The sequence below is a fragment of the Epargyreus clarus genome, unplaced genomic scaffold, assembly GCF_041222505.1.
Source record: "Epargyreus clarus isolate Ecla_fem2 unplaced genomic scaffold, WU_Ecla_fem_2.2 ptg000029l, whole genome shotgun sequence".
Lineage (NCBI taxonomy): Eukaryota > Metazoa > Arthropoda > Insecta > Lepidoptera > Hesperiidae > Epargyreus > Epargyreus clarus.
The window spans coordinates 2,228,263-2,255,579 of NW_027332235.1; the positions used below are offsets into that span (position 1 = coordinate 2,228,263).

At 38.2% G+C, this 27,317-nt stretch overlaps 1 protein-coding gene across 1 annotated transcript in view; it reads left to right on the top strand.

The window, feature by feature from the left end:
* The window catches only part of Ubr1 (Ubr1 ubiquitin ligase), a 54,185-nt gene that overhangs the window by 21,760 nt on the left and 5,108 nt on the right, over positions 1-27,317 (top strand). The window contains exons 8-23 of the mRNA XM_073089486.1: positions 5,074-5,216; positions 6,031-6,123; positions 6,550-6,806; positions 7,228-7,406; positions 7,799-7,996; positions 8,249-8,435; positions 9,000-9,185; positions 9,956-10,104; positions 10,619-10,784; positions 21,879-21,993; positions 22,652-22,863; positions 23,569-23,735; positions 23,881-24,056; positions 24,488-24,579; positions 25,122-25,249; positions 25,776-25,892. Coding sequence (XP_072945587.1) covers positions 5,074-5,216; positions 6,031-6,123; positions 6,550-6,806; positions 7,228-7,406; positions 7,799-7,996; positions 8,249-8,435; positions 9,000-9,185; positions 9,956-10,104; positions 10,619-10,784; positions 21,879-21,993; positions 22,652-22,863; positions 23,569-23,735; positions 23,881-24,056; positions 24,488-24,579; positions 25,122-25,249; positions 25,776-25,892 — 2,565 coding nt within the window. The remainder of the gene's footprint in view (positions 1-5,073; positions 5,217-6,030; positions 6,124-6,549; positions 6,807-7,227; positions 7,407-7,798; positions 7,997-8,248; positions 8,436-8,999; positions 9,186-9,955; positions 10,105-10,618; positions 10,785-21,878; positions 21,994-22,651; positions 22,864-23,568; positions 23,736-23,880; positions 24,057-24,487; positions 24,580-25,121; positions 25,250-25,775; positions 25,893-27,317) is intronic.

Below are 27,317 nucleotides of genomic sequence, written 5' to 3' on the forward strand. Positions count from 1 at the left end.
TAGACTCTTATAAAATTGGCGAGTTTTTTTTTGATGAAAGTTTAGAGTCAGTCAATAATGAACCGACCAAAGGGACGTCAGTGTAAATACGCCACTCCTTAATGCATGCATACTAGGATAAAAGAACTAACTGTTCCACATGCTTCGGAGGACATACTCCAAAACTGAAGAACATTTCGCTCCAAAAACAATACTTACGCTCACCTGTTTTTACTAACCACGATTCTAACGAAGAAATCAAGCGTTATGATCGTTCAAAGCTTATTGCTTACATTCAGAACGCTTTTTGCAGGCTTAATTTATGTCCTGTTAAAACAATTTGAAATTCTTCAAAAAGATATGAATAATTTTCTTATCAGGACGCAATTTAATGCAACTGATTTAAATTACGTTAACGTGCATGCAAACATTAGGGAGATTTTTCCACAGGGTGAATATTCCAAGGTGATATTATGCAGTTAGTGTGTGATTACGGAGCTGAACTTGTCCAGCACAGCCGTGAGGGTATCCTGGCTGCCGTCAGTGATCCCTACAATAAATCCACGTTGCGGAAGGCACCACCTTCATGCTCAACGCTGTGCGTGCTTAAAAGGCGTGAACAAAAATGTTTTAGGCAACAAGGACAAGGATCGCAACTCTGCACCGCAGAACGATACGGAAACTTCCTCGAGAGTCCAAAATTCCTCGGAGGAAAACCCAACACTCATCCAGAAATAGCGTGCACCCAAAAACAAGAAGGCAAGATAATCGGGACTCCTTTCGGGGAAGAGATAGCAAGTTGACGCGAGGACATGGACAACCTATGTCATGAAAAGCTGCGAGAACCCGCTCTCCCATATCCCGCCGGGATAGGAGGGATCAAACTAAAAAGAGGTATTGACTCGCCGAGTCAACCTTTTCATGCGGGCCAACTTCGGTTGTTTTGCCACCGCTGGGAGTTGATGGGGGGCACCGCCCTACATCCTAAAAATAATAATGCTTACCAGACACCATTCAAGGTAAAAACCTTTGCTTAAACTGCCAAAATTTCAACATCAAACACTATAATCACAGGAAATGTCGCAAATAATACACAAGATGCTAAAGCAAGATGTATTCAAAGTGGCGAGATTCTCTCCCAGTTTCATTACAACAATATTCCTGCGACCCAAAAGCTCGAATTTGTCCACAAACAAAAATTCAAATTGATAAATGTGCAACGTGTTCCGGTTTTACTACAGCCTCACCACGACTGGTTGTCGAAAATAGATCTCTACCAAAACTTATTTTCATCTGCCAGTAGTAGCATCTCACATGCGTTTTCTGCGATTGATGTATGCCAACACGCCACTAGAAATGACATGCCTGCCTTTCGGACTCGGCTCTGCCCCGAAAGCATTTGCCTCTCTATCGAATTGGATCGTTCAATACTTAGAAGGCAAGGTGTTCGGATCCTAATATATTGGGACGACTTCCTTTCGGTAAATCAGGACCCAGCCTTACTACGCCAGCATATGGAACTCACAATGCATGCGCCAGCATTTCTGGGCTGGAAAATAAACTCGGAGAAGTCTATCCTCACACCACAGAGGACTCTAGAATTTCTAGGCGTATTTTGGGACTCCTGGAGCAACCTGAAATATTTTTCGGAGAGGTTAGCCACCCGAATAGAAGCGGAAACTTCAACCATGTGAGCGAGAGGGAATTCGAAATTTAGAGATCTACAGAGGATCATGGGAATGATGAATTTCGCGAGTTTTGTAATTGTAAGAGGTCTCTTTCATTATCGGTTACTACAAGCGTAGTCATACAATGATGAAACTGCCAAAATCAACCATCCTACCTTTATCTTTGCAAATTCGATCAGACCTAGAATAGAATGATGGTTAATGAACTGCACACGAAATTCTGTTGTACATCCTCCACCGACAACTCAGTATATCACGTCGGACGCCCGCGGCATTTCAAATCAAAAATCAATTTAAATCAAATTTCTTTATTCAAAATAGGTTCTTTACCGAGCACTTTTTGAATGTCGTTATATCTACCACCACTTCGCAAGGTTTTTCGTTATGGAGAAGAAGCGGCGAAAGAAACTCCATAAGCCAAGCTAGACAACCTGAGTATGTGGGGCGAATGGTCATCTGCACAACAGGATTTGCACTGCAGTCAGAAGGGAATTATTGTTATCTATGGCGTGCTACAAGGACACGGTGAGCTCATGGAATAGAAAACCCTGATCATACAGTGCGACAACAGCACAGTGGTCGCCTACCTCCGAAGAGAAGGAGGCATGAAAATCTACTGGTCTCACGGGCCTCACTGCGAAAGTATTCGCCACTGTGGATCGAAATGGAATACATATGTCGGCTTACCATATCCCAGGGCACTACAATTGTCATGCCGATCATTTGTTTCGCAAGAAAGCTCCTCCGGAGCGGCACTTGCTACCTCGTTTAACGGAAATAGTGTTTAAGAAATGGGGCACGCCAACAGGTTTGCATCAAGCATAGCACATGTTGTACCAGAATATTGCAGTCCCGATTGAATGGACAAGTCTGCGGCCCTCTACGATGCTCTGAGTACAGAATGGCACTTCCCCTTAGCGTGGGGTTTTCCGCCACCGCATCTTGAACCGAGAGTTCTAACCTACATGAACAACGCCTCAGGGACATTCCTCACAGTGGCACCCAGATGAAAGAATGTGTTCTGAAGACCAGACTTGAAGAACAAAACCTTAGTGCCCCCGTATACTATACGTAATCTGTCCCAAGTACTAGTCGACCCGACAACGGGAATGCCACCTCCCCAGGTGATGGACGAAGTCTGGAAATGTGGGCGTGGTACCAGTTCTTAACAAAAATTGGTCACTTCAGTCAAAATTATTACTGTCCTCAGGGTGGCATAAATCCACGCTGAACACTTATCGACCAAAAGTTGGGTTACTTGGGCAAAGTACAACCCTGCCAATATTTACGATCCAAAGGGATCTAGCTAGGTACCTTGCTAATCTGCATCAGAAGAGGGGCTTGTCATATATCACTATATTGGTTCACACTTCACAAGTTTGTCGTTGCTAACTTTACCAAACCTAATAAGTAATATGGATAAATTGAGTTCCCGCTGTTTAGTAAAAGCTGTTAAGGCCATTGCGTTAGCCAAACCCAAAATAACCAAATCTCCTATCTGGATACTGATATTTTGGGTTCACTATCTTGGTAACAAGAACCCTGATAACGCTAATTTGTACAATTCGTCTAAGATTACTGCTACTATTTTACTTTTGTGCTCGGGACGACGTGTACACGATTTAACATCGTTAAGCATTTCCCCGGAATGTTGCATTGTGGAAAATGTTTGTATTATTTTCAGGTTATTTTTGGATTAAAAACGGATAGTAGCTATACTTACCAACAATCAGCTTGGAAATTAAGGACTAACGCTAACGACAAATCATTATACCCAGTTTATTGGGTTAAACGCTGAATCAGCCTGCAGACTAAAAGGAATTTAGCTAAATCACACAGCCTTTTCTTGACCCTAACCGGTGTGCCTAGAGCTTTAGTCGTACCATCATATCAGGTTGGATTAAGAAGCTCCTACTAGACGCCGGCATACAGGCTATAGCAGGTAGTGTTAGGTCATCTGTAGCATTCAAGAAAATGGGTAGAACAAAAATTGTTCTAAATTAAGGAAACCTTTAGGTGAAATCATGTCAAGAGGTAACTTGAGATCATCTAACACATACAAATATTACATAGTCGTGATGTCTCTTGTGACCATACTGGTCCATCTGTAAACATTTATAATCATTTATAAATCACTTTTGAAACAACTAAGGTTTAAACTTAAGTTAAATTCTTTTAAGTAAAATATTTTTGATCAGCAATACAATCTTTGTTAATAACACCTATTTCGTTTAAGGACAAGTTGTTCTAGAACATTGTTATAGTTTCTTGTCGTATAATATTTACACTAAGACACTTTTTTGTTACTAATTGTTTTTGTTACTAATTACTATATATATTAGTAAACATTATTTTCAGACCTCGGTTTTCTGTAGCAATTATTCACCACTTAATCACATTGGCTTGTTCCAGCACCACCAGGCGATAATAGACACGTCTCTCATAATTATTAGGTCGAATAACGGTACAGTACTGTTTAATACTTACGTTTTACCTGAAAATAAAACGTTTATTAAACATACTTACCTTATTCGACCTAAACTTTTAAAGCTGCCTGGTGTTATAAGAGACGCAATGAAGTAAAAACGTTATCTAAGGTATAACCTGCCAATGGTGGCGCTGGTGTCGCAAACCTGCTATTGACCGGAAATGTACAAGCAATTGTTGCAGGAAACTAGGTATAGAGGGCGCGGCGGACCGGAAGTAAGTGACTAGCAACAAGCGGAAACGGAAGCCACTCTCATAATTATTAGGTCGAATAAGGTAAGTATGTTTAATAAACGTTTTATTTTCAGGTAAAACGTAAGTATTATTTATCTTTTTTATTTCCCTCTTTCTATGGTAGGAGAAAATATTAAAAATCTCCCCTTTGGATTACATTAATTACTGAAACAAGTCATACGAATCTGCCTTCACCCCCACCCTTGCACTCCCGCACACAAGCAGCCGTAATAACATTCAAAAAGCCGTCGTTTCTAATTATACCAAAGCAAAATATTTTATTTAATGTACATTCGTTACGGAACGCTTCTTAAACGTATTAACGTTCACAAGTTATTTTATGGAAAAATGGTGGAACAAACTTAAATTTTTCACACACTTTTTCCATAAGATTTTCTTATAAACTACCTCATTATCAACACTCCTCATACATATTGTATAAGGAGTTACAACTACAACTGGCTACAAACGGAAGTCCTGCATTCAACCGCTATGTGTGTATGAACATGTATGTTTGTATGTCCGCTATTTTCGAATATTTCTATTTTGTCGAACATAAACGTTATTTCCTCATATATGTGTATGTACTAGCTCTCATATATGTACTTGCTGCTATCAGTATATTCTTCTTCATTTACTCAAACGATTTATACGGCTATGTAATCCCTCCCTAATCATCCCCCAGGTGATAACAACGTTGATCAGGGTGATGAAGTGCAACCACCGCGACTCCGTGGAGCTGGTGACGCTCATCGACCGCGAGGGGCGCGCCTTGGTCAAGTGCAACTCGTTCCAAGTGTGCGACAAGCTTAAAAACGATATAGAGTCGTGAGTACATGTTTGTTTGGGATAAAGAAGTAGATTTTTTTTGGAGAATTCTTGAATGAGAACTAACAATCAATTGAAAAACATTGTTGTTAATTGATGTGAAATGCTAAGAGGCTAATCTTTGAAAAGATTAGAATTTTTTTGATGGGATTTTACATGTTTTTTTTAAATTAATTTACTTTATCCTAACCTCCCATTTTCTTATTTCATGATTTTAATTCTATAATTTTTACTTTCATTATTTAAGCAAGCCTTATTTTAAATATATTGAGAAATGAAATTCTAACTTGTGAAAATTTTCAATGTTAATTATTTAATTTTAATTTCTCATTGAACTCATAACAATATAAGATTATTATGATTGGGTATGTTATAATATGAGTATGTATAATTTTTGTAATTATACACACCCATTAAATGCTAGTGGTTCCGGTTCAGTCTGCGTTCAACCCTTAGTTTAAATATTAAATGTTTTTATGAGAAATAAATTTCTTTAAACCTAAAAATTAAATTGTCAACGGAATTAAATTCATGTTCAAGCATCCCGTGAAATATATGTAACATAAATAAGTAAAATCGAATGTTACCTACGGGTTGGACACGAACTGATCTACGTACCGTTGGGTGGTATACGGTGGTGTGTGGTGGTGTGGTGGCCGCAGTCGGGCGGCGATGCTGACACGCTTCTCCACCGCTTGCGCTACCCGCGTGTGTGTCACCCACGCGCACGTGGTAGCCCACCAGCACCACGCCCTGGCTCTACTGCGATGGTGAGTTGTACCATATATAATAGTTAATGTTCGGTTGTACGTAGGTTCACGTCTCGGCACGGGCCCGCGCTGAAAGTGCTCGTGATGCACGCGCACGTCATCGCACATCAGACGTTCGCGATGAAGCTGCTCACTTGGTGAGTTGATTCTATTGTATTTTGCTGTCTTTCTGTCTAAGAGAATCTGGAGTAGAGCCACTAAACTACTCCAGTGCGCATTGATGATGGAAGATATGGGTTAGTTATAAACCCGTTGTTTCTATTGATATTAAAAAACAGTCCCATGAAAGTATGTAAAATATTTTCTTGTTTTGCTTTTAATATACAATTTGCTTCGTTTTAGTAATTTTATGCCTACATACTTTATCTATGTAGATGTATGTAAATATAAAAAAAAAGTTACTGATTTTTTTTCTCTTTTAAAAACCTTAACTAATTATTTTACGTAACTTATTACGTATGAATATTTTTAAAACTTAATACTTCAAAGTATGACTTGAGAATTATCAATAATTACTCAAAATATAAGATATAAAATTTACAATATTCGATCATCCATTTTAGGTTACAGAACTTTGTCAGTCAAGAGCAAAGCTTGCGCATAGCGGTTAGCCAGGTGGCCCTAGGGGAGGAGCCTGGCGAGAGCACGTGGTCTGTGGGCGGTGCCGCTGGGCCGGGGGGCGTGGCCGTCGGCGTCATGCAGAACGACTGCCGCATGTGGAAAGCCGCGCGGGTGGCGTGGCATCGCCTGCTCATTGCCACTACGTTGATGGACTATGAGACCAAGAGATCGATGGCGAAGCTTTTTACAAAGAATTATGGTTAGTATGTGTGGACATATTAATTTTTTATACTTTTACAGAATGGTTTTAAAAAAATTAATGATAATGTTACATAAGCCAGAATTCTCATTAACATTAATAAGGAGATGAGGATGTCCCATTTAATAGGATTATTTACTTTGGGGAGAATTTGTGGGAATATATTGCTGCTTGGTTATTGGCTTATAATTATTCTTGTTGACACTGAGGTGACTCTTGGAAACTCCTACAAGTATGCAATGTCATGACTGCCATGCCATGAGCATATAAATATCGTATTATCTAAGCATAGGACATATTTAATTGAGGTAATAAATACAATAAAGGTATGTGTTATGAGAATGGTTTTCTCATAACTTTGTGGTCAGTATTTTCGATAGTAATATTCGAGCATGATAACAGATTTGAATGTGTTACCCAGGTTCGATCCTGAAGGACTTCATCCGCGACGACCACGACCACTCGTTCTCGATCTCGTCGCTGTCGGTGCAGCTGTACACGACGCCGACGCTCGCGCACCACCTCATCGCGCAACACGACGCGCTCTTCGTCGTCATGAACACCTTCGTCAGCGAGTGCAAGCGCCGGTGCAACGCCGAGGTATGTACGCTGTACGACGGCCACGACGATGATGGTCACTACGATTATGAATATGCAAATGAGCAAGAATATTTTCTTTAATTTAACGTTAAAAAAAAACAATGCATTGTTCAGAGAAAATGCAATATGAAGATAGATCATTCTTACAATTACATGAAATGAATAATTTCTTTTTTTCGTACGAGGTGTACAGAATTATTTATGCATGTGAATTTATCACCACATAGCTAAGTATTTTATCGTAAATCATAATCAATGTTCTTCATAAAATTTCATTTGTAATTTAAAGTAACGAAACAAATAGAGAACTGAAGACATTATAGAAACAAATATGTAATGTTTAAGTAAAACATTTTCTTCTATTACAATATTATTTCTCTGTTTCTTCTCAGGGTCGCCTAGAATTTGACAGGAACCAAGTGTCGATGACGTTCAAGCGCGCCCAGTTCATTCTGTACGACGTAAAGTACTTACTGGGCTCCGTGCCGACCACCTTCGATGACGACCTGCGCAAGGGCTTCCTGCACGGACTGTCGCTCATGCTGAATCTGCTCGTTATGATGCAGGGCATGGATTCTGTTGTACGGCAGGTGAGTGAAGGAAAAGAGCAGTTTTGGAGTAGCGAACGATTCATTGACTCGTTTAACGATTCACTCATTCGGTTCATCTAAGAGTAAATCACTTGACTTTTTGATGTAGAGAGTGATTCATTCGTTCATTTGATTCGCTCATTCGATCAGTCCTTATTGTGGCAAGTCATTGCCGTTTATAATTGCTTGTAATTAAGCCTTTTGCTAAACTAGTGAGCAGTAGTAGTTTGACCCCTATTTACTTGCCCACAGGTGGGCCAGCACATGGAGTACGAGCCGGAGTGGGAGAGCGCCTTCAACCTGCACGTGAAGCTGGCGCACAGCGTGACGCTCGCGCTGGAGTGGTGCGCCGCCGAGCGCGCGCTCTGCGCCTCCGCATACCGCATGGCGCTGCGCCGCCACGCCGACACCTGCGCGCACAGCCCGCTCGAGCTGCGCGGTGAGTGCCACACGCGTGCCCCGCGCGCACAGCGGGACCGAGCGCTGGAGTGGTGCGCCGCCGAGCGCGCGCTCTGCGCCTCCGCATACCGCATGGCGCTGCGCCGCCACGCCGACACCTGCGCGCACAGCCCGCTCGAGCTGCGCGGTGAGTGCCACACGCGTGCCCCGCGCGCACAGCGGGACCGAGCGCTGGAGTGGTGCGCCGCCGAGCGCGCCGGTGCGCCGCCGATCGAGCAAGCACACACTTACGCTTGTATGCAAGTACACGAATACAAACATAAGCACGTGTACAAGTACGTGCGTGCACGCAGGCGCAGAAATACATACACGGAGAGATGCATACACATAAATGATTAAGTACGTACGTATGTACACATGTGCGTTACGTGTGCATTTAAGGAGAGAAGTGCAGAATGACACGCGACAATATTTTGACCATCTGATTAATCAAATGCAGTTATGAAACGCAAAAACTGTGTTTTAAAACAATTATAGAATTAATAATATACTTCAGTATCAATAAAGATAAATAATGTTCAATAAAAAATATTTATGTTCACAGAGCTAGGCAAGCAGAGTGCGTCGGTGATCCCGTACGACGTGTCGTCGGAGCCCGTGTCAGTGCACCGGCCGCTGTCGCGGTTCATCGCGGGTCTGCACCTGCAGCTCGAGCGCCACGGGCTGTCCTACCACAGCGCCGAGTTCGATCGCCACGACCGCCCTAAACCGACGCCTGAGGAGCTTATCGGTGAGGTTACATGCCACTTGGCATATGTTGCTTGTTTTTTTTTACGCTTTCTACACTCACAGCCCCACACTAGGATTCCCTGTGTCGTGGGTGCCATGGACACACACATAGACAAATAGACAAATACCCAGACCCAGAAATCTAAATTCATCATTTAGATATCAGTCTGGCCGGGGATCGAACCCGGGACCCTTTGCGCGTCAGACCGGTATGGTGGCCGCTCCGCCACGTGGGTCATCAAAGTTGTTTGAAGCTAGCATGTAAAATTTATGTGTAATGTTCGTGTATTTCTACAGACAGTGAGCGTGCTTAAGACGTGTCGTATCAGACAAAATTACGTTTTTGTATAACACGCTGCAAACGAGCTTTAAAATAATAAAATACATATACTATTTCTATGTTATCTGTTATGGAATGCAGAAAAGTCGTTGTTGACTTCATTTTGTGTTATTTCTATGTGCAAAACTTTTGCTTCATTCGAAAAAAATGCTCTTAGTTAATTTTAGTAGGGTATAAAAAAATAGTGTATATTGTGCACGCGTACACATAATGTACGTACATAAACATAAAAGTAAATACATAATGATAAAAATAAACTATGATAAAAAAGTATAAATTTAAATCGATAGTTACCGTTATAAACAATACTTTTCCCTCCTATGGCACGCCTAAATATGTTTTACTTAAACCAAAAATAGTTCTCCTCTTTCTCCATTACGGAGCGTTAAACCAAGTTCCACGTCAATAAATAATAATCCCCATCTCCCCAGAGCCGATCCTGTGCACGCAGGCGATGATAGCGCAGGTGCACGCGGGCATGTGGCGGCGCAACGGCTTCGCGCTGCTCAACCAGCTCTACTTCTACCACAACGTCAAGTGCCGCGCCGAGATGCTCGACCGGGACGTCGTCATGCTGCAGGTGAGCTACACGTCACACCGCATGTGCACTGGGATGGCCGGGTATTGTCTCACTGCTGGTAATAGGGCTGCTTTCGTAGCAAGAGGGATCACGATACACCATGCTGGCCAAGTGCGAATTGGTAGTTCACACACCCTTGAGTTTTATTTTTGAGATTACAGACGTATTTGTTTCCGCACAATATTTTCATTCCACATTTGATCAAGTCATAATTGAATTCTAATACGCAAATACCTTTTTCGGAAATCAAAGGTACATATGCCTGCGATTCGAACCTTCGAACTGTCCATCGAAAGGTCGAGTTTCTACGCACTACCACGGCCAAGACTGCTTATTTCAAAAGAAAAAGAAATAATAGTGCGACTCCCCAATATTTTGATATCTAATTTATTTAATCTAATGAAAAGATAAAAAAAAGAAGTGTGAAACCGCACCCACAAATGTTAATCACATATTACGGTACCACATGTAGAGGTCCTTTAAAAAAAACTTCACAAATCTCAAACGTTCACAGATCGGCGCGTCCCTAATCGAGAGCAACGAGTTCATAATCCACGTGCTGAACAAGTTCAACCTGCTGGACTGGGCCAAGCTGGACTTCGAGCAGCGGTTCATAGAGGACGACGCGCTGCGGCACACCATCAGCATGGTCGAGGAGTTCCTCGGGCTGCTCATCACTGGTTAGTTGCTCTTGTTTTTTTTTTAATTGTATTCTTTAGAAACAAATTTGTTCCATTTTTAAACGACTTCAGGAGCCCTACCACCATCTTTTAAAAACAATCATAGTTCAGGAAAATTTTATGTCAATATTACATCAACATTATTTTGTTTCGTACCACTACCTCCTTAAAACAGTTTTTTTTTATTCCTGCCGAGCGATGTAAATTTAAACCCTTGTTATTTTTTTTATTGACTATCAATTCAAATAAAACCAACTGAAATTGTCATATTTTGCTTTCATAAATTTCCTGCAAAAAAGAATGAATAATTTCGACCGACATCATACAAAACTGCTTATTGTAATATTATAAAAAACAATCCTATTTTAACGAGGTCGTGGTACGAAATTTCAATGTATGATTAAACTTATATTGTTCTAAGAGATGATAGTAGGCCCCCAGAAATGGAGGTTCTGTATTCGACCGCTATGTATGTATGTGGGTATATTGTTATGTCCGCGATTTTCTCAAAAACTATTCATCCGATTTGAATGGGGTTTCGATTATTTGAAAGCTTATTTTACCAGACAGGTTTTTGTATATAATACATTTGGATTTGTTAACAGTTCTCGTGGAAAACCAAAAAATCGTGATTTCATAAAATCTTGTATAGCTCAAGTGTTTTTTTGGTCAATTTCAATTGTATCCTATACAAATTTTATCTTTTAAATAGTTATAAACATTTATGTTACTTATTTTCATCCATTATTTTTAATAATAAAGTAGTGAAGTCCTAAAGTAAGAAATCCTCTTAATTCCTTTTTAACAAACTCTTTAATTAATGAGTTTGGATGAATTGTATGGGTGCGGCGCGGTATAATTAAAAGGAATTACATCTATGCCACGCTACAAACGAAATAGTTATAATAATAATGAGTCATTACTTAATGACCTTGTTATTGGTTACAGGATTAGCTTAAGTTAATCTTAATCCTTAATATTGTTATTGTTATCTTCCTTTAAATTAGTGGGACTTCTGGGAAAAGATAAGCATAAGTAAGAAGGATTAGTCATCATTGGGTATATAAAGTGGGCTGGAGTACTGCAAGCCTCATTCACAGATCAGCAGTAGCACCGTGCGGATGAAAGTATACGCAAGTAGTAGTAAAGTTACTTGAAGAAAGCATTTGTTGAAACCGTTTATACAGTGTACGTAGCCGTGTTCGGGTGAGCGTTGGCAGCGCTCTTCAAAAAATTTGAAGACTCGCATGTCTTTTAGATATTACCCTAATTGCCTCTTACAACTACCACGGAGGACCCCACGCAGCAATATTAATTATTTATTATTGTTAATAAAAGAAATGAAATGCCAAGATTCAAAATATTTGAAGGCACAATGTTAAATCCCTGTATTTCTGTAAAATTATTATATAAAAGTGGGGAAACAGATGAAAGTTCTGAAGAAGGACGCGTAAAATATTTGAAATCACAATGTCAAATCCCTGTATTTCTGAGAGATTACCGGGTGATAACAGAGAAGCTGAAGAAAGTTCTGAAGAAGGACACGTAAAATATTTGAAATCACAATGTCAAATCCATGTATTTCTGAGAAATTACCGTGTGATAACGGAGAAGCTGAAGAAAGTCATAAAGAAAGACGCGTAAAATATTTGAAGTCACAATGTCAAATCTCTGTATTTCTGAGAAATTATCTTTTGATAACGGAGAAGTTAGAGAAAGACGCGTAAAATATTTGAAGTCACAATGTCAAATCTCTGTATTTCTGAGAATTTACCGTGTGATAACGGAGAAGCTGAAGAAAGTCATAAAGAAAGACGCGTAAAATATTTGAAGTCACAATGTCAAATCTCTGTATTTCTGAGAAATTACCGTGTGATAACGGAGAATCTGAAGAAAGTTCTGAAGAAGGACGCGTAAAATATTTGAAGTCACAATGTCAAATCCCTGTATTTCTGAGAAATTATCGTTTGATAACGGAGAAGTTGGAGAAAGACGCGTAAAATATTTGAAGTCACAATGTCAAATCCCTGTATTTTTGAGAAATTATCGTTTGATAACGGAGAAGTTGGAGAAAGGCGCGTAAAATATTTGAAGTCACAATGTCAAATCCCTGTATTTTTGAGAAATTATCGTTTGATAACGGAGAAGTTGGAGAAAGACGCGTAAAATATTTGAAATCACAATGTCAAATCTCTGTATTTTTTTAGTAACCGCATGAGACGGAGAAGCTGAAGAAAGTCTTTGTAAATTATGTTAGTTTTAATGTTTCGAAATGTAGTTTTAAGATAATTAGGTTATATCATATTTTGTAACTTTTTTGATTTTAATAAATTAAGTTTAAATATAATTAAGATTTCTTTCCTACTTCCCACAGCGAGCGCGTAGTTTTTGGGCTTAATAAAATACTCAATGATGTTTCTCGATGAAGAGAAAAGGAAGCTTAAAGATTGTTTTATAAAATGAAAGTAACTAATAAATATAAGTAAGTAAGAACGTAACAAAGTTTTGAATTATTATAATATCGAAACCTCAATAACGAAACAAAATTCTGTCATTGTTAAAACGCTTATTACACAACCCGATATGAAGGGCCCTGCATCCAGGGTGGGCGTGTACCCTAGTTAGTGCGGCGCTTATTACACTTCTCTGCAAATTGGGCCCTAACTCAGTTTATACGCGAATGTCTAGAGAGATAAACGTATTGTCGCATTTTACATTATGCTGTCGTCAGTATCGAAACTTCAAAAAGTTGCTGTAGCAGTGACAACCGTGCTCGCAATAACAAATATCAAAAAAAGAAAGAAGAGAAAGATCTGGGTGAAAGAGTATTTGCGGTTACGTGAAAAGCTTTCAAATATGCAAATACTTAGCGTGTTTGAACCGGGAGATTTAAGGAATTATCTCAGAGTAGGTGCAGAACAATTTGAACACTTGTTGAGTTTGGTGACACCTTACATACAAAAGCAAAAGCAACTGAGCTCCCTAACCGCCCTAAACATTATTACACTATCCAATCTGCAGGGCGCTTAGGGAGCTAGGCAGATCGGGATGATCCGATCGCCCTAAATAGGGACACTAACTCCCTAAGTCTTATTACACCACTCTTAGTTAGGGTTAGGGTCCCTCAAAATTGGGTGGTCTAATAAGGCCTTAAGTGCATTATAAATAGTCACAACAGTCAGTGTCACTTACAAGTTTGAGCAAGCCACACATCTTTTATTTAAAAATACACCCTCAAGCAAAAGTAGTTCTTATACATTTTACCATATGGTCCAAATTCGAACCGGATAGAAGTGAACGCAATAATTAACTTATCGCTAACCGGCCGGCCGAGAACAAAGAGATCGTATACAAGATAACGACGACCCAAGACGTGCGTTTATTTAGCGAGTTATAAGAATGTTACAAATCAATTACGTTGCTTTGATCGCATTATTTTGGTGTTTACAAGGCCGAGGAAGTGCAAAAGGCGTTTGAAATATTAGAATCTGTCGTGAACATATTGAAGAAGACTCACGTTAACTTAATGAAGTGCCCAAGTCTCGATTAACAGCAAATTACGTAGAAGCCCGATTAAAAATTATTGATATTGATGTGGCGACCTCCCGATACTCCACAAGAAATGGCGCCACAAGTATTCTGAATCACGTTATCGAAGTTTTCTAAATATCCTGCATATATACAAGCTCCGAACTGAGACTGTTGGAGCTCGGCCGCTCCCCGGGCATGATCACCTAGCCCGGCGGGAGATCTCCCTTTGCCAAATTGATACCATACTTCGCAAATGAAGATTTTTTTCAACATAAAGAAATATATATCTCTTTGATAACTGATCTTAAGGATTTGTTACCGACGTCACAAAGTTCGAGTTTCAGTAATTCTCCCAAGTCGTCTTCTGGTGATTCGAAACATGCGCGTGGTATTACCCAAGATTTACCCACTTATTTTCAATTACCCACGTATGGCGGACAATATGAAGAATGGTTATCGTTTTATTCAATTTGCTTAATAGTTTGCTGCACAACAATGAGACCCTTTCCAACGTGCAAAAAATACATTATTTAAAGACCAGTCTCAGTGGGGAAGCTCCTTCGACAGTGAGCCATATTCAAGTATTGGATTGCAATTATGTTCATGCATGGGAACTATTGAAATCAAGCTACGGTAAAAGAGACTAAATATAAATGCTATTACGAAGAAGTTCTTTTCACAAAAAAAGATGTCAATAAATACTTCGTTCCAGATTAAAAAAAATATTAGACACTACATTCGACTGTTTACATTATCTGAAGAATTTAAATGTGGAAACTAATAACTGAGACCCGCTAATAATATTTATCATAGTCCAAAATGTAGACTTTGAAACACATAAATACTGGGAGAAAAATGTTAGTGATAAATTGAATGAACCATTAGGTAAAGTCTGCCATATCTTGATATGTTTCGATTTTTTTAGAAGACCGCTACCGTACGTTGGAGCTCTTAGAACCAGCGAAAAAAATCAAATCAAGTTTATTTTCGAGAAAAATCATTTCATGTTGCAACAAACGTCGAGAAAACAATGACATGTCCAAAGTGTAAAGACAACCACACACTTAGATATTGTAAAGAATTTGGAATACAATTTACAACCATAGAAAGATAGAAAGAAATGCAATCCTACGTAACCATGACAGAATGTAAAAAAAATATTAACATATGAATCACTTACAGAATGAGAATAATAGCAATATAAAGAAGATTTTTGAATATGAAAAGAAATCCAGAGAAGCTAAAAGAACATATTAAAACAGAAGAAATAAACGAAGCTTTAGAAATTTGAGCTTTACAAGTTCAAGAAAAGGAATTTTTTGACGATATACGAAGTCTGAAAGGTAACAAAGCAGTAAGAATGACCAGTAATTTAAAAACACTAAACCTGTTTCTCGACAGCAGAAACATTCTCAGGGTGGGCGGCATATTAAGAAATGCTGATGTCACTGAAAATATAAACCATCCTATAATATTAGGCAAGTGAAATGATCTGGTGAAGTTCATACTAGCCGACGCACATATAAAAACAATGCACGGTGGAATAAATCGAATGATTTCTTACCTATTGAGTAAATATTGGATCCTGGGCTGTAAGAATTTAGTAAAACAATACATACACAAATATCTTACTTGTGCACGGCAACGAGTGACCAGACAACAACAAATGATGGGCGTCTTACCAGAATCCCGTGTGACACCCTCGCGTCCTTTCTCTCGAAGTGGAGTTGATTTCGCTGGGCTTGTTTATGTTTTAAATTCTAAAGGATGAGGAGCTAAAACTAGTAAGGCATACATACAGTTGTATTGTATCTGTATGGCTGTGAAAGCAATACATCTTGAATTGTTAAGCGATCTAACATCCGCTGCATTCATAGCTGCATTTAAGAGATTTGTTGCCAGAAGAGGAAGACGCAAGGAAATATGGAGTGACAATGCAAAAAAGTTTGTTGCCTCTAATATAGAACTTTATGACATGTGGAAGAAAACGGACTTGATTTACCACAACATATAGCTGTACAACTGGCGAATGACGGTACGCAGTGGCATTTTATACCGCCATATTGCCCTAATTTCGGTGGCCTTTGGGAGGCTGGAGTAATATTAGTCAAACATCATCTCCCTAAAATACTTACATACTTCAAATTTAACATTCGAAGAATTTGCCACAGTAACAATCATAAAAAAGTAAGTTATGAGAACTTATGTAGTTGTAGAGCAGTATTCTATTTGAAATCACAGTGTAAACTCTGACAAATTCTTGTAATATTGTAATTTTTTTCTGTTGTATATTAAAGTAAATTAACGAAATGTATCTTTTCATAATACATACTAGTTTAAGTCGTAACGTTTTTTTTATATATTTTTAGTCTAAGAAGTATTGTATTTGAAGTCACAATGTAAACTATGCTAAATTCTTGTAATGTTATACAATGTTTTCGGTTGTATATTAAAGAAAATTAACGAAATGTATCTTTTCATAATTTTAGTTTAAGTCGTAACGATTTTTGTATATTTTTAGTCTAAGAAGTATCGTATTTGAAGTCACAATGTAAACTTTCCAAAATTCTTGTTATGTTATACAATGTTTTCGTTTGTCTATTAAAGAAAATTAACGAAACGTATATGTTCATAGTTTTAGTTTAAGTCGTAACGATTTTTGTATATTTTTAGTCTAAGAAGTATCGTATTTGAAGTCACAATGTAAACTTTGCAAAATTCTTGTTATATTATACAATGTTTTCGTTTGTCTATTAAAGAAAATTAACGAAACGTTTATGTTCATAGTTTTATCCTAAAGCATTACGTTTTTTATGTATTCTTTGTCTTAGGAGTATTTTATTTGAACTCACAATGTAAACTTAGCAAAATCATTGTAAAGTTATAAAAAATGTTCGGTCCGAAATAAATGAAAATTAACCTTAGTATTTATGCTTTTGTTGTACAAAATAATAGTGATCATTATTGTTGTTATATAAAGTACATAGTATTATAAAGTATACATATAACTTATAATTCTATGCTCCTGTTATTTATACAGACTTACAAGTCATTGTAAAATATGTCAAGGTTGTAATTAATATTTTAAAGTTTTACAAATAAATTAATAGTCTAAAGATTTTTACTGTAGTATTTTGTAATATCCTATTTTATTGAACATTATATAATTAGTCCGGGTGTAATGTAATTAGGGTTCCGGTTCCGGCGGTCGAACTGTTAACATGTACGTCAACGTCGTCCGCGTATTTTAATCGAAAAATAGTGTTTCAAAGTGATATTTTCGTGTTGTAAAACGTAAAAACAGTAAAACGAAGATCATTAACCACTAATAATAAGAGAACAAAGTGGGAGTGCTAAAATTCGTGCGATAATTGTGGCAAAAACACCCTCGGAATTATAACCTAAAACTAGTCATGGTCATAGACAATAGACTCGTCTCAGTTTAATATTACGCCATTGTGAGTATTTGTGACAGTGACTTGACAACAGCAGTGCTACCACCCAAGAAGAATAAAAGCTACCAATCAGTGACACCACGCAAGAAACGAAATTCTCTAGCTATGGATAAAAACATGGAACTACTTCTAAACAAACTCGACGAGAAGTTTAAAAACCAAACCGAACTCATAACACACTCCGTAACTAAGAGCGTCATGGAAGCTTTAAACGAAAAAATGAAAACTATCATGGAGGAAAATACTAAACTCAAGGACAAAATTTCAGAACTTGAATTGAAAATTAAAAGAACAGAGATAGAAAAGAGAAAAAACAATCTTGTCTTCTTTGGAATCAATGAAAATATTAAATTCGAAACGGAATTAGTGGATTTTATCAAAGAAATAATTGTGAGTATGGGAGTTCATATGGATAGCCAAGAAATTAGCAAAGTATACAGAATTGGGCAGAAAACCGAAAATAAAAACCGTCCAGTGATAGTCACCATCACAACTCAATGGAAAAAACATCTTATACTGAAAAATAAGTCTCACCTTCAACAAGGCGTCAACATAAAAGAGGACTACCCCAAAGAAATCCTAGACAAACGCAAACAACTACAGCCGCAAGTAGAAGAAGAAATAAAAAAAGGAAACATCGCCTATATAAAATACGACAGGCTCATTGTAAAGAAGCCAAAAGAAAAAAGAGAGAAGAGGAAAAGAGAAAATTCCGACTCACCAAAGGCACCATCGGAAAAAAAGAAAACTAACACACTACCCAAAACACATACTAGAGAATTTATAAGTCCCAACATACTAAACTACGTAGAAAGAACAAGCTCGGATCCACAAATAAATCTCTCAAAAAACTAAATATGGCCCCGGAACACCGGAATCAAATGAAAAAAACACCAACAATTAATTACATACATAAACAATCAGCAAAATGTCTTCCACCACGACTGGTCTCCGCGGAAGACTTAGACCACCACCCTCTAACAAGAATAAAAAACAAAAGGAATGAGAACAAGTTATACATAGCAACTCTAAATACCAGAACCCTACGAACACCAGAATCTTTATCAGAACTCGAAGAAGCATTGAAGGACCTGAAATGGGATATATTGGGAATTAGTGAAATGAGAAGAACAGGAGAATGCATTGAAGAGCACCAGGACTTTATATTATTCAACAAAGGAAACAACGAAGGTCAGGGAGGGGTCGGATTCATAGTTAAAAAGCAACTAAAAGAACACATATTAGAATTCATTGGAATTAATGATCGAGCTGCTATACTCAACATCAAATTACCTAGCTTCAAAAAAAACATGGACAATTATCCAAGCCTATGCCCCTACGGAGCAAGCAGATGAGCTTAAACATGAATATTTTTACAACGACCTATCCCGAGCTATTATAAGTAAGTACCCAAAAAATATAATCATACTGATGGGAGATTTTAACGCCCAAGTGGGAATAAAACAATGTAAAGAAGAATATGTGTTAGGAAACTTTGGCTACGGCAAAAGAAGCAAAAATGGGCAAAGATTGGTTGAATTCCTATTAGAACACAACCTAACCCTTCTAAATAGTATTTTTAAGAAAAACAAAAACAACAAGTGGACCTGGATCTCTCCAAGCGGAAATCAGAGAAACGAAATAGATTATATTATAAGCAGCCATCCAAATCTATTTACAAACACAGCAGTTATATCAAAATTAAACTTCAATACCGACCACCGCATGGTAAGGGCGTCACTCAAGACTATACCAACCAAGGGATCCAGAAAGTTTGCTATACATGACAAAATCCCGACATGCAGCACAGAACCCAACAAAACAATAGAGAATTCCCTGTCAATACTCAGCAAAGAACTATTAGAAACCGGTGCAATAGATGTAAAAACAAGTTACAACAAACTACAAAAGAAAATTACATGTCAAAAAGACCAAAAAAGGACACAACATAAATACAATTTAAGTAATGCAACACTACAACTTATAAAAGACAGAAAAAGTTTACTTGACTGCAACATAAGAAAACAGAACATCCAAAAAATAACTGACTTAAGCAAAAAAATCAAAGAAGGCATAAAAAAGGATAGGAAAGTGAAAAGGTTGCAAACCCTAGAAAAACATATAGCGAGGACAGGAGGAACTAGAAAAGCTCTAAAAGAACTCCGAGAATCAAACCAATGGATCCCGAAATTGAAAAACAACCAACAAAACATAACAGGCCGAAAGAACATAAATAAAATAGCTACAAATTTCTACCGCAATCTATATTCCAACCAAGACATCACTTCACATGTAAGTCGAGAAACTACACATGTAAGTCGAGAAACTATAAATTACAATCTGGTCTTAGTGAACCCTGAAGAATCTGACATATTACCCAGTGAAACTAGGAATGCCATACTAAGTCAAAAGTTAGACAAAGCACCGGGTCCTGATAAAATCACAAACGAGCTACTGAGAGGAACCATAGAAGAACTGGTCCCCATTTTAACTAAAATTTTCAACGGCATCCTGAGAACGGGACAGGTTCCAGAACAATGGGAGACATCCCACATCATTCTCATACATAAGAAAGGACAAAAAGACGACATAGGGAACTACAGACCAATAAGTCTGATGTCTAACATATATAAAATTTTCTCCAAAATTATTTTAAACCGAATAAGCAACATACTTGATGAAAATCAACCGAAGGAACAAGCTGGCTTTAGGAAAAACTTTTCCACGATAGATCACATTCACACAGTCAAGCAAATTATGGAAAAATACAACGAGTACAACAAACCGCTATATATGGCTTTTATCGATTTCTCTAAGGCATTTGACAGCATTAGCCACACAGCCATATGGGAAAGCTTACGAAACCAGGGAACCCCGACAGTGTACATAAACACCATTAAGAACATTTACTCCAACAGTAAGGCAAGAGTACAACTGGAAACCTTGGGCGAGATATTCCAAGTAGAAAGAGGCGTCAGACAGGGCGACCCAATGTCTCCAAAGCTGTTCTCGGCGGTGCTGGAAAACATATTTCGAAAGCTAAACTGGGACCAACATGGTTTAAATATAGATGGACAAAAATTAAACCATTTGAGATTTGCTGACGATATTGTTTTGTTTGAAGAACAACCAGGGATCCTAGAAAAAATGATACAAGATCTAAATAAAGAGAGCGAAAAAGTGGGCTTATCTATGAATATAAACAAAACGAAGCTATTAACGAATTCAAACAAATATGAAATAAATATTAACAACCAACCAGTTGAATATGTAGATGAATATATCTACTTAGGACAAATCATCTCACATACAGACACAACTACAAAAGAAATCAAAAGACGAATAGCTAATGGATGGAAAAGATATTGGTCATTGAAAGAAATTATGAAATCCACAGATCTTAGTTTTGGTATTAAAAGGAAGGTCTTCAATACCTGCATTCTCCCATGTATTACATATGGGTGCGAAACCTGGGCTCTTACGATACACCACAGAAATATGCTGGAACACTGCCAAAGAGCTATGGAACGAAGTATGATAGGAATTAAAAAACAAGATAAGATACGAAACACCATCATAAGAAGTAAGACAAAAATCACAGATGTACTTACCAGAATAGATAGTTTGAAGTGGAGATGGACTGGGCACATGCTGCGCGGTACACAAGAGAAGTGGAGCAAAATCGTAACAGACTGGTACCCTAGAGATGGTAGAAGAAATAGAGGAAGACAAAGCAAGAGATGGGAGGATGAACTGAAACTGACGGCAGGCCCAAAATGGAGAAGGGTTGCTAGAGACAGATTACAATGGAAATTGTTAGAGGAGGCCTTTGCCAAGAGGCACACTGAGCTCAGAGATATTTTATAACTAAAGAGACAACCATAATACAAAAGAAGGAAGAAAGCAGCTCAGGATAAGAGGCTTATTTATTTTTATTTTATATAATTAGTCCATATAATAACACAAATGCAAAAATGCACGTATTCAGTACAATATATGTTTGTGAGTAAAATTCTATGATGATGATTTTAAAATTTGGGTGGGTCACTTTATCCTTAGAGTAATCGCTGTATATTCTAGTTTTCCTAGCTTAACATTAATATTCCAGTGGTGGGGTCGCGGTACGTGCCCGGCGTCGGCGAGGTGTCCAACGAGGACCGCACCAAGAAGGAGATCATACAGATGCTGTGCGTCAAACCCATGCCCCATTCGGAATTGAACAAGTGAGTTGTTTAATATGCGTGTATATATGTACATATTATATTAAATCAATGAACTGTTTGGATTTATATCTACAGACTTAGAGCGTGTCAGACAATATAGTGTTCTCCTATGCAATATGTATTAAAGTAGTTATATCTTTCGCATCATGACCGCGTAGCTACGAAACCTCAAAATGTTTCCTGTCAAAATATTGTACTTATAGGAAAATAGTTATTTATCGAACACGTTCAATGTCTGTACATATAAATGAAACTTTATTCGACTCCGCATATGTCACTTTTAAGTCTGCAATGATCCATTTTATAATAATAATCATTACGACCCTTGATTATTTGTTATTTTATACAAGCATACACGTTAAGGTTTGTAGACGTAAGCGTCATGATTTTAGATCAATATGAAACTTTTACTTTTTAAAAAGCATAATATTAATTCATTTACTAAATAATAATCGAATACAATTGGTAAGGTGTTACTTTGTAATTATTCTAAGTGAGTGTCAAATTGTTATTAAATAATAAACCTAGGTTAACATTAATTTCCCATTTCGCTATAATCTAGTTAAACATAAAGCTATCACTTAGTAATATGGATATATTTCCATATTACTAAGTGATAGCTTTATATATAACTTATACCAATATACATTCAATCCAGATCGCTACCAGAGGACCAGCTACACGAGACCGGCCTCGAAGCGGTCATCCACGAGGTGGCGGACTTTGTAAAGCCGTCCGGCGGCAACAACCGCGGCCTGTACAAGCTGAAGCCGCACCTATACGACGAGTACGATACGTTCTTCTACCACTATACACGCGAGGAGTTGTCCAGGAGTGAAGAGGAGCAACGGAACAGGAGAAAGGCTGCCGGTGAGTTTATTTGTTTGCACATATGTATTTATAGGAATAAAGGAAATTGAAGTATCTATGATTTGAAACTCACTTTTAAAAAGTTTAATCAGGTTATTTTTATTTTTGGGTTTATCTGTACAGTTTAAAATATCGAATGACTAAATTGCATTTGGTTTATTTTTTGGTAAGGTTCATAGTAAGGTAAAGTTATTTTTACAAGCTTTCGCATAAGTTTGAAAGCGTGGCGGTGGGGTTACGTTCGGCAGCTTTAATTAAAAGGCTTATTTGAAGGTACGCACCTAAGAAGTTATATTTATTTCGGGTAATTAATAAAAAAATAGGCTGTTTTCTGTGTTGTATAGGCTTGCGTAACTTCGATTTACTTTAAAAATAAATGTGTTAGAGTCCGCGCCATACTGCTAGTCCGCTCCGAAAATAGAAAGGAGTCGCGTCGCAATAGCAAATTGTAGATATTAGCGGGACGAAGATAACGCGGGACCCTCCCGGCACCCGTCCGCTGCCCGCTCTTGCCGATGGGGACATAGCTGCGTTAGTGTGCCATTACGTTGCTTATATTTACGCTACGCTTTGGCTCTCTTACTGACACTTGCGCGCATTAACTTTAGAACGAACTTGAAGTTTGGCGCAGACTATATCACTTTAATCTGTTATCCTCAATGCGCCAAAAAAAGTATGTCTTTAAAAATGTAATGTTTTCGCCAGGTTTGCCGGAGTGCTGCCCGCCGCCGGCGCTGCCGCGGCTGTGCGCGCCGTTCCGGCTGGTGGCGTGCCTGCTGCAGAGCGACGCGGCGCTGCACGTGCTGCGCCTCGTGCTCGAGCGCGCGCTCGACCTGCGCGCGCGGTGCTTCTCCGAGCCGCAGGTGCACAAGGTGAGGCGCGAGCGTCACGTTCCGGCTGGTGGCGTGCCTGCTGCAGAGCGACGCGGCAATCTATTCCCTAACAGGTTTCGAGGGGCTCCACCTATTTTATTACTAAACCACGCTCCACTTACCGCACTACCCCACCGTGTTACAGGCGCTCCACCTGATCGGCTACGCGTTGCGCGACGAGCAGAGCGGGCACTACGAGTTCCTGGCGTTCGCGGAGCGTGCGGCGCGCGGCGGCCTCACCGCGCTGCTGCAGCGCCTCGCGCACAGTCCGCGGGTTGATGCGCATCGACCGCTCGCGAGATGGCTGCTCGCTAACATCAGGTATACATAGCCGAGGTTTTGTGCTCGAAAAGTCCGAAATAAACATAGTACAAAATAAAAAAGTCCTATAACTATTATTTGCATACATTCTGCCACCAGTATCAGTCATGTATTAGACGACGCTAAAAAAAAGAATCAATACTACAATAATATTTTGCGTACATTAACACGAAATTTAATTGTTAAAAGGACTACAAAGCAAAGTCTAAATTATATAAAACCAAACAATAGCGTTTCAATGTGTCTATGAAGAAATAATAAAAGTGATAGAGATGTATAATAAGAATTATGGCTCTATCTCATTTTTTCCCCCTCTTGTGTGCATCTTTCCTTCCTTGTTTCCAACTAATACATACTTGAAAAAACTCCATCATACTACTAAGGTAATTTAGTAGAAGTACTAAAAATAATTCATTGAAAATAATTTTCAGATCGTTACTAGGACAAACAGACGAGCACATAGGCGACGGTGAGAACATGGACACCGACCAAGGACAAAAACCGGCCGCTGATGACTCCGCGGGTAAGTAATTCATTCTGTTATTATATTAAAACTTCTATGTACTCTAAGGAGGGCTAGATAAAGTGGGATTACGTTCCCATAGTGTTAGGGCAACCGCACGTACACATACCAGTCTTTGTCACCACACTATCCCTGCATAACACCTTGACGATCTACTTTGATAATCTACGCAAGACAACACTACTACTTATTTAGGTTATTTCCCTTTTTTCTTTTCTACTAACATAGACATTTTTTAACAATTAAGATTTTATTGTTCCAGATCTTTGATTAGTAAACATACTTCGCCGCCTTGAAATTGAATGAAGCCACAAAAGGCTGATTTGTTAGTTATTTTTATGAATTCTTGACAAATAGAAAACATTTTTACAGAAAATTTACGAATAAATAACTAATACTGCGTAATTTACATAATAAATAAATATTTCAAATATTTTAAGGACATTTTAACACGGAGACGTGGCAAAACTTTTTCATTCTCAACTCATTTCAACTCTCAAAACTGGTTACGAGTGAGTAATCTTTACTAATCTATGTTCCAGATAAAGAGAAGCAACGGAGAGCCAAGTTGGCGGAGGAGCGGCGCGCCAAGGTGATGGCGCAGATGAAGGCGCAGATGAACAACTTCATCACCAACAACGCCACGCTGTTCGAGCTCACCACCACTGAGGTAAATACCTTCTAATAATACAATCTTCAAAATACTTTCTGAATGTCTTAAATCTAGCGTTCTTCTTACGTCAGAAAAAAAGAAATTGAAAGTTGCTAGTGAAGTCTTTAAATTTGATAAAATTTTAATGTATGTCAGAATTAATTTATGATAAGGTACTTAAATGACTTTTTGGACATTTATGTAATTTTCGAGAGCATTTCAAAATTATAATGTTATCAATTCTTGCACGTAGTGGCACTGTTTTCATTATTTACGTCTTCAACTACATAATTTTAGTCGAACATTTATCATTTGTTCAGAGTGTAAGATCTCCCTTTACTGAGAACGTTTTTTAAAAGGCTATGTGTAGATTATCTTCATAATAGTACTTGCTTTAAATGCACATTGAAATCTTTGTTTTCTTCAAACTAGAATCTGAGCCATTCTATGATACACGAAGAGGTGTGCCGATGGTTCTACCATAATGAAACCACCCACTCTGTAGTAACAATCCAGCTATAGGAACTGACATGATCGTTCGCAGGCGACGGAGGAGGAGCAGAAGCAGGAGCTGCTGCCGCTGTACCGCGGCGCCGCGCTCGGCGTGTGGGGCGGCGGCGTGCCCGAGCCCGCGCGCGTCTGCATCATGTGCCAGGAGCAGGTGCGACACACACACGCGCACGCATGCACACACACACACACACACGCACACACACACACACACACACACACACACACACACACAAATGCGCCCGTTTATATGCACACAGGCGCAACACGCTACAAATACGCTTAACATAATATTATACCCGATTTTATAACTATAGTCTGATTCATAATTAGGTGTCCAAAATGTAAACAAAGAAATGTCATTGTCAAAATTCGATTACAGGTATTGCAAACCTTAACAAATTAACAAGAAACGAAAAATTTCACAAAATTCAACATAAAACAAAAACTTAATAACTGCACACAATTAAAAAAAGCGCGCTAAGAAAACTAGAAAAAAATAGAGTTCAATCACGATCACGAAAATGGATAATATCAACTACGAAACTTAAAAATGGCGGCACAAAAAATGTTTTGGATGCCGATTGTGTGACCATTATCTAAATTTAATTTTCTCTCATAAATCTTGTTTTTTATTATTATTCCTGTATGAAATGAAATTGAGTTAATGTCCACCAATCCACCAACAGCCTGGTAAGCGTCATCAGTCATAAGATCAACAGCCCAATAATGAGCCACTGGAATATGGTGCACGTGATCTCCGCGGGAATGTCGCATAGAAAATAATTTTAGTTGTATTGTTATATTTGTTATTTATTATTATTACTTTTTGTTTCTTCTTTTTAATTATAATAAATTTTACTAACATAGGTTTTTAAGTACAATGTAAATACTAACAAAATATGGACTATGTCTGAATTAAATGGAAATAAATAAATAAATATAAATATTGGAAAATATGAATTGATTTTAATTTATTTAGATTATTATTTTATTATCGATGTATTAATTTAATATTGTCAAAAATAAGAAACTACCATTTGACACATATTTTCTTGATAGGTCAACACCTTTGTTTACATTTTCGACACCTAATTATGAATCGGACTATACGTATCTGAAAATTATCTGTATCTGTATTTCTTTTTCTTTTTTATAATATAGGAGTAGCAGACGAGCATGCAGTCCAACTGATGGTAAGTGGCTACTGCCGCCCATGGACATCTGTAATCAAACCCAGATATGTCTAGATAGGAATATCTGAGGTCGGCAACAGATGCGCCGCTACTTCTGAGGACTAAACTGGAACGCCTCGGAAAAGTATGTCTCCCTTACTACACCCTTCAAACCGGAACACATTAGCGCTTAACACTGCTGTTATGAGGCAGAAATAGATGTGGCCGTGGTGCCGCCGGAGTCATACCGCAAAGGATGCTTTAAATATGAAAATGTAACGTTTTTTGTACGCGGCAAAATTTGTGTTTTATAACTGTTGACAATAAACCATTCCATTTTTGAAAAGATATTATCTGTTATAGAAAATATTTATTTGCATTTAAAATCAACTTGTAAATAC